This window comes from Leptodactylus fuscus, chromosome 4, assembly GCF_031893055.1.
Source record: "Leptodactylus fuscus isolate aLepFus1 chromosome 4, aLepFus1.hap2, whole genome shotgun sequence".
Classification (NCBI taxonomy): domain Eukaryota; kingdom Metazoa; phylum Chordata; class Amphibia; order Anura; family Leptodactylidae; genus Leptodactylus; species Leptodactylus fuscus.
In genome coordinates, this window is record NC_134268.1 from 87,990,172 (window position 1) to 88,004,009 (window position 13,838).

Here is a 13,838-nt window from a genome sequence, read left to right on the forward strand (position 1 = left end):
CTTTAATCCTAGCAGGCTTCGGGCCTATATGGTACTGCTAGCACAGGCTTTGGGCCTATATGGTAATATACCAAACCACGTGACGTCTAGGCCCGAAGCCAGCTAGGATTAACATCGGATCCCGGAGAGGTAAGTAACATTGTTGATTATGTTCCCTCACCTCCCCTTGGGCTCTGATTATTATACTCGGGGGTCTGAAAAGACCCCCGAGTATAATAATAGTGGCAGTGGGATCGCGGCCTGGCCCGGGCCTATTCACTGCTGGCCTCCGCGGCCTATAGTACAAAGGGAAGCGGGGACGGCAGTGATCAGGTCTGGGGAGGTTGGTACATAGGCCACTACCTGCTGGAGATACTCCAGCAGGTAGCAGCCTATTATAAAACAAAAAAAAAATGTTATTATACTTACCGATCGCGCTGCTGATGCTCCCGCTGCCTCCGCAATCCTCTTCTCTCAGCAGACGTCTACGTATCAGCGTATGTGGCGTGATAACATCGTCTATGCTGATACGTAGACGTGTGAACCAGCGCAAGGAGAGTGGCAGTTCTCCTGCGCCAGTTCAAAGAAAAAAAAAGTTAAAAAAGAAAAAAAATTCGCCTGGGCTGTCTCCCTCCTCCTGTGCGCCGCCTGAGGCGAGCCCCTCACCTCGCCTCATTAGAGGTGCGGCGCTGGATACAACACTCATGCCTTATGTGCATTTTAACCCTTAAGCGATCTAACACATTTTAAACCACTAGCCTAGCTTTTTACATTTTATAACAGTGTAGCTTTACAATACCTTAGGTGCTGCGGTCAGCATTGACTGGAGCATATAAGGGGTTAAATGGCAAGTATTTTTCTTTTTCATAATAAGGGATTATAAATCATGAACAAAAGTCCATTATACCCCTCCTGTGGGGTTATATAAAGTGACAGGGACAGGAGAGTAATAAAATCATGTTCTCTCCCTGCACCGTCAGCTGCTCATGTCCTCGTGCATAATGGTTAAACTGAAAGTGCAAGTAGATGTACCTCTGATTTAACCATTGTTATCTCTAAATCGAAGCCCCTGAAGCCCCTGAATTCAGTACACTGTTGGCTTTCCTGGTTTGTGCTCCTAAGGCTGTAGATATCAGTGCTGTTTTTTTCAACACTAGGCAGTGAGGAAAGCCCTTCTCAGAGTAGACATGCGTATCACATCGAAAACAATATGTAAAAAAGCCTCCCATTGATTTCAATGGGGAGCGCGTGTATGCCGGCACCCATTGAAGTCCATGGGATCTGTTTTTTACGCCGCTCATTCTGAACGATTTTTATGTTCAGAATGAGCGAATGTAAACTCCTTGTGAAGGCTCCCTTACTATGGACAACATAGCAAATACCCAAATACCCCATGGTTAATAGGGTCTGTCAGAATCCAATTGTTTCTCTCACAGATCTATACCTACCAGGATTTTCATTTTTTTCTGTTCCAGTAATGGAATGAAAATCTTGATGGAGAAGTGAGAACAACATAATTGTGATCTTATTTACATGACCAAGACTCAGCTATGATATATGTGTGTGTGCCGGATTTACTGTCCTGAATAGAGATGAGCGAGTACTGTTCGGATCAGCTGATCCGAACAGCACACTCGCATAGAAATGAATGGACGTAGCCGGCACGCGGGGGGTTAAGCGGCCGTCCGCCGTCAAAGCGGAAGTACCAGGTGCATCCATTCATTTCTATGGTGCGTGCTGTTCGGATCGGCTGATCCGAACAGTACTCGCTCATCTCTAGTCCTGAACATTATGCTATCTACACTCACCGGCCACTTTATTAGGTACACCATGCTAGTAACGGGTTGGACCCCCTTTTGCCTTCAGAACTGCCTCAATTCTTCGTGGCATAGATTCAACAAGGTGCTGGAAGCATTCCTCAGAGATTTTGGTCCATATTGACATGATGGCATCACACAGTTGCCGCAGATTTGTCGGCTGCACATCCATGATGCGAATCTCCCGTTCCACCACATCCCAAAGATGCTCTACTGGATTGAGATCTGGTGACTGTGGAGGCCATTGGAGTACAGTGAACTCATTGTCATGTTCAAGAAACCAGTCTGAGATGATTCCAGCTTTATGACATGGTGCATTATCCTGCTGAAAGTAGCCATCAGATGTTGGGTACATTGTGGTCATAAAGGGATGGACATGGTCAGCAACAATACTCAGGTAGGCTTTGGCATTGCAACGATGCTCAATTGGTACCAAGGGGCCCAAAGAGTGCCAAGAAAATATTCCCCACACCATAACACCACCACCACCAGCCTGAACCGTTGATACAAGGCAGGATGGATCCATGCTTTCATGTTGTTGACGCCAAATTCTGACCCTACCATCCGAATGTCGCAGCAGAAATCGAGACTCATCAGACCAGGCAACGTTTTTCCAATCTTCAATTGTCCAATTTCGATGAGCTTGTGCAAATTGTAGCCTCAGTTTCCTGTTCTTAGCTGAAAGGAGTGGCACCCGGTGTGGTCTTCTGCTGCTGTAGCCCATCTGCCTCAAAGTTCGACGTACTGTGCGTTCAGAGATGCTCTTCTGGCTACCTTGGTTGTAACGGGTGGCTATTTGAGTCACTGTTGCCTTTCTATCAGCTTGAACCAGTCTGGCCATTCTCCTCTGACCTCTGGCATCAACAACGCATTTCCGCCCACAGAACTGCCGCTCACTGGATGTTTTTTCTTTTTCGGACCATTCTCTGTAAACCCTAGAGATGGTTGTGCGTGAAAATCCCAGTAGATCAGCAGTTTCTGAAATACTCAGACCAGCCCTTCTGGCACCAACAACCATGCCACGTTCAAAGGCACTCAAATCACCTTTCTTCCCCATACTGATGCTCGGTTTGAACTGCAGGAGATTGTCTTGACCATGTCTACATGCCTAAATGCACTGAGTTGCCGCCATGTGATTGGCTGATTAGAAATTAAGTGTTAACGAGCAGTTGGACAGGTGTACCTAATAAAGTGGCCGGTGAGTGTATAGTAAGAGTCCATGCCTCCCAGCAAAATACTGTCCTATACTGATAACAGTAGGGAGAGTATTTCACAGGGAGGCAGGATGCCAAACATCATAAATGACTACAATACTACCCAACACATACCATTTAGGCCGGTATATCTGGCACACACATGGACTGAGTAACAGCTGAGACTTGATCATCTGAGTAAGCCCTATTCGTCCTAGTCATTGAACTTCATAGCCTTCGATAATTGCTTTGCGTCCTAGCTGGCCATTGTAGAGGATATACAGGTGATGGTAGGGTTGTCTTGCTGTATAATTACACTAAAACAATGAAAACATTACACTGCAGTTATTAAATATATTTATTGTGAGTAATATTCCATTTCAATAAAATAGATTTTAAATGTATTGTATAAAAGAATTAGCATTTTCAATAATTTACTATTATTTACATTAGAATGTGCTTACTGTGGGTACACAGAGCTGAGATAAGTGTGTATGCTTTATTTGTAACCTGTCTATACCCATCACAGGTAACTCCATCCCATCAAAGTCCTGCACCAAACAATTAGGGCTTATTTACGCGACTGTCTGACGGACGTTACATGGCAGTTTTGAGAACACATTAATGTTAATGTGTCTATTCACATGTCTATTTTTTTGACTGAGCATTTTTAACTGACGTCAAAAAAACTGACACGCTCTATTCTTTTCACGGACAGAAAGGCCCAATAGAAATTAATGGATCTGTTTTTAACTGATACAAAATGCATCAGTTTTTTTACTGACAGTTAAAAACTGATGCACGGATGACGGCCATCAAAAATGGAAAAACAAATTGGAAGCAAACAGATGTTGAAAATGGACGTCCATTTGTGATGTCAAAAATGTCATTGTCGTGTACATAAGGCCTAAATTAAAATGTTGTACATGGGCCTTCACTGAAATGTAAATGTTTCAAGTGAGACACCATAGGTTGATGCTTGCCCTCGTCTCATATACATTTGGTATATTCTAAACATACTGATGCCTGTAATTTCACAACATACATTAACAACATTGCATGGTCTTCTTTGCACCCCAGTATACATACAATTATGCCCCAAACAATCTAGCACATTTTATCTGTCAAAGAAAAAGTTCTTCTATTGCTCTTCTTATGCAGTCACCATATTGTAATAATTGTGCTTTGAAGGCCTCGGTTTTCTTCAGTAGCTGTGATATAAAGGACATACACTTCAATCGTTGCTGGTGTCTTGATTCTTGATGTTTTTGCACCAAGTGAATTGAAATGATGAACATGCGCTATTCTAGGAAAACCTATGTTCATGCAGGTGAGTATTGTTATGTGGATATTACGAACAAGCAACATTCTTCTGCCTCCAGTTCAAGGCAGGTTGTAAATCAGGTTCCATTTGCTGAGATCTGTGTGCTAGTTGCTAAGAGCATTGCATTTTAGAGTTTGTAAAAGGCCACAGGGATAGCAGCACTCAAAGAGATATCACCTTCACGGGAAATAAATCCTTAGCAGGTTCTTGATAGCTTCAGTCTAAAATGTCTGTTTCAAATGGAACCAGATGGTAGTAGGACAAATTTGTAACATAAGCCGTTGGGTCATCAGTATCCTCGGCCTCTGGAGGAAAATCTGTTCCATTTCCAAATCTATAAGAAAGGACAAACGGAGAAGAAAATCAGACTGGAACAAGAGCGGGAGCCATTACAGAGGGTGCACAGGAGCTCGGACTTGCAAAGCGTGATTTTATGGGTGCAATGCTGTGATTTACTTCACCGTTATCTGTTTTCACATCACAAAATTTCATAGCTCAGGACATCTACTACGAGACATAGAATAGCAGCTCTCACTCTTGTTGGACTCAGCGCAACCATCTATTACATGGCAGTTATTCTAATGAATGGATGACATTAATACCAGAAATGTATGGCATATATTGTTCTGTGATCTTGAGTCAAAACAACATAATATATACATGGTCACAAAATTTTAACTATATTAGTATTTTATCATTATCAGACTAAATCTAAACAAAAATAAGGCAAAAATAATCACATTCACACTTCTGACTCGAAAATCTAGGACAACAAACATATGGCTGGATTCACACTGTATTTTCTGGAATTGACTTTAAAAAGTCTTCTGCCTCAAAATTTGCTCCAAAAATGCTCCAATCTGCTTCCCACTGTTTTCAATGGGGGTGGTGATTAAAGGTTCTGTTTTCAGCATGATGAAAAAAGAAGTATCCTGCCCTATTTCGCCATAATTTCAGCATCAGGCTATCTGCTTGATCCACAGCACATGGCTCCCCGAGGTTAATGGTCAAACGCCACCATTTAAAGAGACGTACTAAAGCTAAACTATGGCAAACACCGCCACAGACTTTCTGGTGCAATTTCCACATGTAAAATGCATGCACTGAGATAGCCAGGTGCTGTATTCCATTAATACCCCAGAATTAGCAAGGATTGGTAGAGCACATGCCTCATCACCACTCCCTTCAAACACCTTGGGAATAGGGGTTCGGAATCATAATTCTAGTTGACCATTGGGGGGTTCCAGCGGCTGGGACCCCAAGAACGGCACATTAATAAGCTTTACTGTGGACATGTCATAAATGCTTTTTGGGGCAGTAACCTTTTCGGTAATGTACATAAAGTGCATAAAGGGAGTCTACCACCAACAAAATCACTCATAATTCACATACATGATGTTGTAGAGCTGGATAGTGACACAGTGATCACCCTGGCATCTTACGTCATGTGAAACTAAGGGGTTAAATAGTCACAGACATTTTCTTAAATATCCCAAAGTGCATGGGAGGAAAGCAAAGTCCACATCAATATAATCTCCTTTCATCTTTGTGTTCTGCTCCACCCCAGGGCACACTGCAAGGATCCATTCACACAGAGTTCTTTGGGGAGGATTTTGGCGCTGGATCCAGTGTCAGAATCCATGTGGAAAAAAAGCCTCCTCATTGAGTTCTATGGGTTCTTCTAGCTTTTTTTTTTACGCTAGCGGATTTTTTCTGCTAGCAGAAAAAAAGCTTCCTTCAGGTGTATTCTACATGCAAAAACCAATGCAGTCAATGAGAGGTGGAAAATCCACGTGGATTTGGTAAAAACCACGTGGAAAAACGGCTAGCGTTTTTTTAAGGTCCATACACTGTGCTGGAGGAAAAAAACATTTCCTAATTCCTGAAGCGGATTTTTTCCTCGCTAAAAAACTCTTTGTGAATGGACCCCAAGGGATCCATCGCTTTCCTTAAAGAAGAGTTTTTACCACCTCAACCAACACCAGTTCTTCGATTAATAGACTCCTCTCAACAGATTCTGGTGCAATTGAAATGTTATCTCTAGCCTCCACCATTCATGAGCAACAAGTGCAGTTCAGGTGAGTGGTCTTAGGTCAGAACATCCAAGAGGTGTAATTCTGAGCACTGGCACAGTCTGACTGGTGAATCCACACCCCTTGAATGTTCCTGTCTGACAATGCCCACCTGACAGTATAGAGTCTAAGTAGCATATCATGTACCAAAACTAACTGTGCTGGAATCTATGCATACAGTTAAAGGAGGATAAGGGCCCCTTCACACGGCGTAAGCGCCCATTGATTTCAATGGGAAGCGTGCGTATATGCCAATATACGCGCGCTTCTCATTGAAATCAATGGGCTCTGTTTTGAAGCGCCGTGCTCGGACACGTGTATATGAGCGGTGCGCTTACGCCGTGTGAAGGGGCCCTAAGACTATATTCAGACAATCAAGGTGCAAAATGGTCATGATAAATTTTTCACGGCCATCTTGCACCCGAGGGGCACCTCGTTTCACGAATCCCCCATACATTTGAGTGTATGGAAGAATCCTTGAAAACAGACAAAAATTACCTATATTTTGACGGTCTGATAGACTGGTCCGTTAAAATAATATCCACCATTCACTGACATGGAATATAATGTGGCCATTAATCACTGTTGTGTGAATGTAGCTTTACACTATATATGAAGGTTGTACTTCCCTTCACCTTTACCTGTAATCCATTATATTTGCACCTTTTACAATGTTCATTTTCATTGCGCATTATAATTTTGCATAAATTTAACTTGACTATACAAATAGCTGTGATCAGTCCTTCACACTGACTTGAAGCACAAAGTTGTTTGTTACAGGAAATCCCTATTTCCAATGGTTACATGAGACAGGGAATTAAAATAGAACTATACGTACAGAACTGCAGAGATTCCATGTGTGCGGAGCTAAAAATATCAGACGTCTTTGTGAAAGAGATTGTCGTGAGAACAATCAGAAGACCTACTTGTCAGCCTAGAGTTTTAGATGTGATGATTTATAAGACAACTTAGTGCTAGATTTTCATCTAAAATCCATACTCTGGAACTCCTTACAACAACACATAAGACTGACCCCCACAATCACAGGCTTCAAGAAGGCCCTGAAGACTCACCTATTTAGGAAGGCCTACAACCTTCAATAACACTATCACCGCACTGCCATCTGTACAGTCTCCCCCTCTCCTTCTGTCTCTACCCCCTTCCCTCATAGATTGTAAGCCCTCGCGGGCAGGGCCCTCTACCCCACTGTGCCAGTCAGTCATTGTTAGTATTATATCTACCTGTACATTTGTGTATTGTAAGTAACCCCCCAAATGTAAAGCACCATGGAATTAATGGTGCTATATAAATAAATAAAAATAATAATAATAAAAAATAATTAATTTCATCATTTTTGTGGCTGCCCTCCCTTCTGATACTGTAGTATTAATAATCTGTATAAAATCTTTAGACAGATGACTTGCACACACTTAGCTAGTCTGTAGCTGAGATAGGTATTGTAGGTGACTATAGGAAGTAATAGATGTGTAGATTACAACATGTCACAAGTTATAAGTTTGTGGCGTATTAGCCACCAGTGATTTACCTGCTGCAAATTACAGTAGCAATGACGTGCATGCAATCTCAACAAATCCCATTCACACACTGAGAAAAAAACCAAAACAGCATCAAATGTTTTTTGCTGCAGGTTTACAACTATCAATTATTGCTGCGGATTTCATGGTAGTTATGTGGATGCTAGATCTAATCACGGCACATAAGCTTAGGGGTGGTCACAGAAGTCTAGGCAACACTTTGTGGCCTAAATCAAATGACATCAAAATCTACCTGTTTGCTACAATGTATCACTCTGGAGCCTAGTCTGTGTAAGGCCTGGTTCACATCTGCGTTGGTAATCTGTTCGGAAGAGTCCACATGGGGACCCTCCCGAACGGACTACCGAATGCATTGGCAAGTGGTGTGCAGTGAGAGCACATGGACACTATAGACCAGGGGTGCCCAATACGTCGATCGCGATCTACTGGTAGATCGCAAAGGACGTATGGGTCTATCGCGGGATGCAGGGATCCCCGGTGTCTGTTCACAGTGCAGGCTGAGAGTCATCTCCTGACACTGGCAGGCGGGGCTGCCGCAGCCCCAGCTTGCCAGTGTCCAGAGATAACTCTCAGCCTGGGCTGTGAACAGACACCGGGGATCCCTGGACGGCCACAGAACGCCGTCTCCTGCTCTCACGATCCGTTTGGCCCCGCCCACATGCCCGGCCCGCCCACAGAAATGCCCCACCCCGCCCATAGGCCCGCCTCAGCCCCACCCTAGTAGATCTTTTGCCTTGGTCAGCTAACAAAGTAGCTCACACGCTGAAAAAGTGTGAGCACCCCTGCTATAGACTATAATGGGGTCCGTGTGTTTTCCGCACAGTATCTGCACGAGTCATGTGGACAGGAAAGTAGATAATAAACTACTTTTATGTCCCCATGTTCCGTGTGGACACCACGTGGAGAGCACACGGTCCCCATTATAGTCTATAGGGTCCATGTGCTCTCACTGCACACCACTTGCCAATGCGTTTGGTAGTCCGTTTGGGAGGGTCCTCATGTGAACTTCACCGAACGGATTACCGACACAGATGTGAATCAGGCCTAAGATCCAATTTTGTATGGTAAGAAAGAGAGGATTTTACTCTTGTGAAAAATGTGGAAGCTCAGTTGTATGCCTAAGGTGCCTCAAACAGAAGCCTATGGATACAAATGGATACAGAATATGGAGCTGTTTGTCCTATAGCTTTATCATAGTAAAAGCTTATTCACATGTGAAAAATGGACATGTGACCCCTGTTTTTGCAACATTTGTTACACATCCATTTTGAGAACAAATTGTATTTAATGTGTCTCTTCCCATGTCTGTTATTTTAACAGTCTGTTTTTTCACGGTTGTCAAAAAAACTGACATGCACTCTCTTTTTTTATGGACATTAGATCCTTAAAAAACTACACGGACTAAAATTGTGCCTAAGAGTGCCATACTATAACACTGTAACTTCTATTCTTTTCATATGACTATATGCTTGTATCAACGATTCAACAGTCTCTAAACTGTTAATTTCTCTCTTCTCATGCATAGTAATATAATATACCTATCCACATTCCTTACATCTACAGCAAAGCAATCAATTCTCTGCAATCTGTTGCAAACCACTTTGACATTTACAGCCGAATCTTACTAAGATATTTCCAAGCACGTCCGCAGATGAAGAGCTTGGGATCAAAGAAGAAATCTGAACAAAGCTGAGGTTGCCTGGTGCAGATAAGATTAGATTCTAATATTCCACCATGTCAAATTGTAAAGCTTTCCTCTCTGGTACTTTAGAAATCTTTGTATGGGGTTATTTCATTATGAGGAATTAGATTTGCCCTTTAATAGGTCTGCTGTCAGTTATTCAGAATTGAAGCTGTGTTTCTAAACTGCCATAATAATCTGAGTTGTGAGCTATGTAGACATATGAGGGATAGAGTAAAAGCCTTTTACACAGGCCAATGATTGGGTGAATGAATGTTCAAAGGAACATTATTCCCAATGACTGCCCTGTGTGCACACTCCCCAATTTGTTGTTCAATGCATAAGTAAAAATGAGCGCTACCTGACTATTGGATAAATTGCTGATCATCGGTAAGTTATGTGTAAAAGGACCATAAGAACTAAGATGAATGCTTATCCTTAGGCTGTTTTACAATATCTAAATACTGTCCTATACTTCAGATAGTTGTCAGCCAACCTCTGATGATCTAATTGTTAGCTCTTCCTCCCAGCTGCCTCATGCACGTACACTAGGTTTTGCTAAATGTGTATGTATACTGCAAGGGGAGAAGGACGCTAGCGACTGCAAGACTTTTCTGTTTGTAGTTTTGAGAGCCAAAGATGTGATGAATGCTAAAATCTACCTGTCCAATCCATCTTTCCCTGGTATTTGCCTCTCAGGAATCCAAACCCCATAACTTCTTTATTTTTCCCTCACAGGGCACTATGGGGGCTTAATGTGTGTGGGACAAATTGTACTTTGTAATGGTACCATTTATTATTCCACAATGGGAATTTGGAAAAATTTTTTTGAATGGGGTGGAAATGGAGAAAAAGTACATTTGTGTGCTATTCTTATGGGATTCGTTTTTATGGTGTTCACTGTGTAGCCAAAATGACATGTCACCTGTATTCTATGGATAAGTACGATTTTGGGGATACCAAAATTATATAGTTTTATTTACATTCTCTCCGCACAGAAAACTAACGATTATGATTATGAAGTCTTCCTTCTTTCTTCTTCTGTTCCTTAGCTGCTATGGACTCCTAGTATATCTTCTCTTCTCAGCATATGTGTGTCTACATCTGTAATATATTACTGTGTATTATCCTGTATCTGTATTACTATGCTGCTGTAACAGACTGAAATTCCCCCACTGTTGGACTATTAAAGGATTATCTTATCTTTTTTTAACCCCTTATTCTGTTACCTGTTACTTTTTTATATTTCCATGTACTGGCATGCATAGGGTATCTTTTTTTTTTTTTTTTGCAAGACCAGATGAACTTTTTTAGTTATAACATTTCATGTAACGTCTATTGCTTTGATCACTTTTTATTAAAATTTTTATGAGATACAAAACAGTAACAAAAACAGCGGTTCGCTCTTTTGATTTTTTTTTTCCCCACTACGGAGTTCATTGTATGATTGATAACTCAGATGTTATGTCTCGGACTGACTTTTGGCTTGCATATATTTACTCTTCCAGCACATTCCCCTAGTTTTGATCTGCCTTGTGAGTTTATCATGGGTTTTGGTTATATCAGTTTGTGGAGCATTTATTTTGTATACCAGTTGTAAACTCAGCACATGTTCATCTGGCTTTGCAGCTTGCGCTGGTGAAGACATCTTGGTGCCAGGGATTTATCTTTCAAAGCTGTGTGAGATTTAAAAAGCTTGTTCTACTGCTCTCTGTTGTCAGCCGGTTTCTGCAATTTCTGATATTTGCTCCATAGATACTATCATAACTGTATGATTTCAAGGTAGGTCAGGACGACCCATACACATTAAATGAAACTAGATTGATGATAGCTGAGCCCGTCAATTTCATCAATGTGACTGGTCTGCTTTATTCTCTGGGGTTATGAAGCCTTTCCTATGAGTCACGAATAGTGAGGGTAATATATGAAGACTGACATTTCATACATCAATCTTGATCCCCTGTGCATTGGAGTCGCTATGCTGCTAGTTTATTAAAAGTTTCATGCCTCTTGTGGAAATAAGTTGCATGGTTGGCCCCCTGTGGAGGAGGAGATGGCACAGATTTGAGCTATACACATACTTCTACTAAGCGTCATTAAAGGGACTCTATCAGCAAAATCATGCTGCTTCTACTACTGCTACTGCGCATGCGCCCAGGCCAATTTTTTTTAGCAATGTCAGTTCACGAGCGCCGGAGGAAGACGGGACCCGAGGACATTGGAGGAAGAGGAGGCGTGGATGAAGAAGACGGCAGACCCTGAATGCCCGCCCACCGTGCATGATGGGTAAGTTGATCACATTCATTTTTACGGTATTATTTTAAAACTGGGGGGGGGTAGTTTAATATAACTTTAGCGGTGCCTGAATAGCTTTTTTAAAGGCTATTCACGCATATGTGGGGCTCTATCAGCATGATTTTGCTGATAGAGCCCCTTTAAGCCCACATTTAAGAGAGTTCTGTGTGGAGAGCAAACCAGCAATTTTTTAGGCGTAAAATGGACTAGTGCGACATTTTTTCAGAAGTTTTCTGGTGTTCTATGTGTTGATCAGGAGTGGACAACACCTGTTTATAAGCTCTGTTGGGTGAATGGACATCATAGGTCAGAGATCAGCATTGCACATAACATGTTTAACTGGATGAGAAAACATGCATGACGCACATAAAGAGTGAGAAAAAGGAAGTTTGTAAAACTTGAGCTATCTGTGTACTTTGAGAAGCAATAAGGACTACTTGTCCTAACATGATATAAAAACAAAATGCAAATACACAATGAACAGAAGGTGCCCGGGAGCTATGCTCGGCAGGAGAGACGCCAAACAAACCTCAGTCCTTCCTCTTGAGACCAGTGGCAGTCCAGCCACTAGAACCTAGCAACATGCCAAAACATTAAAACATAGGAATTCCGTTGTTAAGGCACATGCAGGGACCTTCAAACATCGTATAAAGACTTTTAGTAATTTCACACAATATATAAATATCAGTATCTTACATTACAGCTTCATATCAGAAAAAAGACCATGTTATAGGTATGTGTGCAGGGGAGATTAAGGGGCAGTAGACCCTCTATGCCGTATACGTATACGCTGAGGCCAATCTGCAGCTTCACTTTGAGAAGACAGCCCAGCAGAAGGACCAGACTGTGCTTGGAGGACTGTGCTTTTTTTTTTTTTTTACCTCCCCCACCTATTTAAAATATTTTAAAAAATTGTCTGGACAATCTCTTTAATAGGATCCACCCTAGGATGCATTCGAGATCCAAAATGTGGAATGGGTCAACGTGCTACAGATATGTTGACACCTACTGTAATTACATGATCAAATGTTTTATTCTGCACAGTGGCCAAGTAAACACATTCTCCCCAGACTCATTCCTGTTTTTTTTAACTCTGCACCAGTAACACAGCTCAAGTTCACTTGGCGTAGAAATGCTCTGTATGATGTCAAGGAGTCAAGTAACATTCGAAGAATATCTTGAATACATCAAAGAGGTGACCTGTTGTTGATCCAGGTCCACTGGCACAGAGTGCTGCTGTGAGATACACATGACCTTGCCCTGTAGTATCACTACCCAGCACAGTGCGGTAAGTAATTACGCCAATCAGCTTGCCACAATGTAATCAGCCTGCCAGCAGGTGTAAGGAATAATATTATACTAGTAATGCTGTATCTTACAGCTCCGAATGATGAACGATCTTATCAAGAGACACAAATCACTTATACAGGAAGTGTGTCTAGCTTCTATGATAATCATACCATCTGCCCCATAATCCTTATCATATAATATTGGGTTCTGAACCTGAATGTCTGGGCTTGGATTCTGATACCTGGCTGGTATGGTAATACACACATCATATGCATGCAATACTATATAGCAATGTTTAGGTATGGATGGATCAGGTATTGAGTTTGTTAAATCAGATTTAACACACTGATCATGGAAACCACAAATGATGTAACTGTGAACACAGCCACATATCCCAAAAGCATGGACACGTAGCTACACAATGATACAATAATCATTATGTTTTTCTCATGTATTTTGGAGTAAAATCATACATACAAGTAAGCGGACCTTCAATAACTAAAACTCTGAAGTTAACATAGGTAGTTACCAGGTTTGTCCATTCCCTACTAATAAAATAATAGCACTGAATGGGTTATGTCTAATGTCACTGCATTCATCTGTTTTGATAAGGTTACATGTCACATGTGGT

General features: G+C 41.8%; 1 protein-coding gene across 1 annotated transcript in view; it reads right to left on the reverse strand.

Annotated features, from left to right (window-relative positions):
• Positions 1-3,344: 3,344 nt before the first annotated feature.
• PXDC1 (PX domain containing 1) overlaps positions 3,345-13,838 on the reverse strand; it is a 43,208-nt gene continuing 32,714 nt past the window's right edge. Inside the window, exon 5 of the mRNA XM_075270778.1 lies at positions 3,345-4,647. Within this exon, the coding sequence (XP_075126879.1) occupies positions 4,530-4,647 (118 nt within the window). The 3' untranslated portion in view covers positions 3,345-4,529. The remainder of the gene's footprint in view (positions 4,648-13,838) is intronic.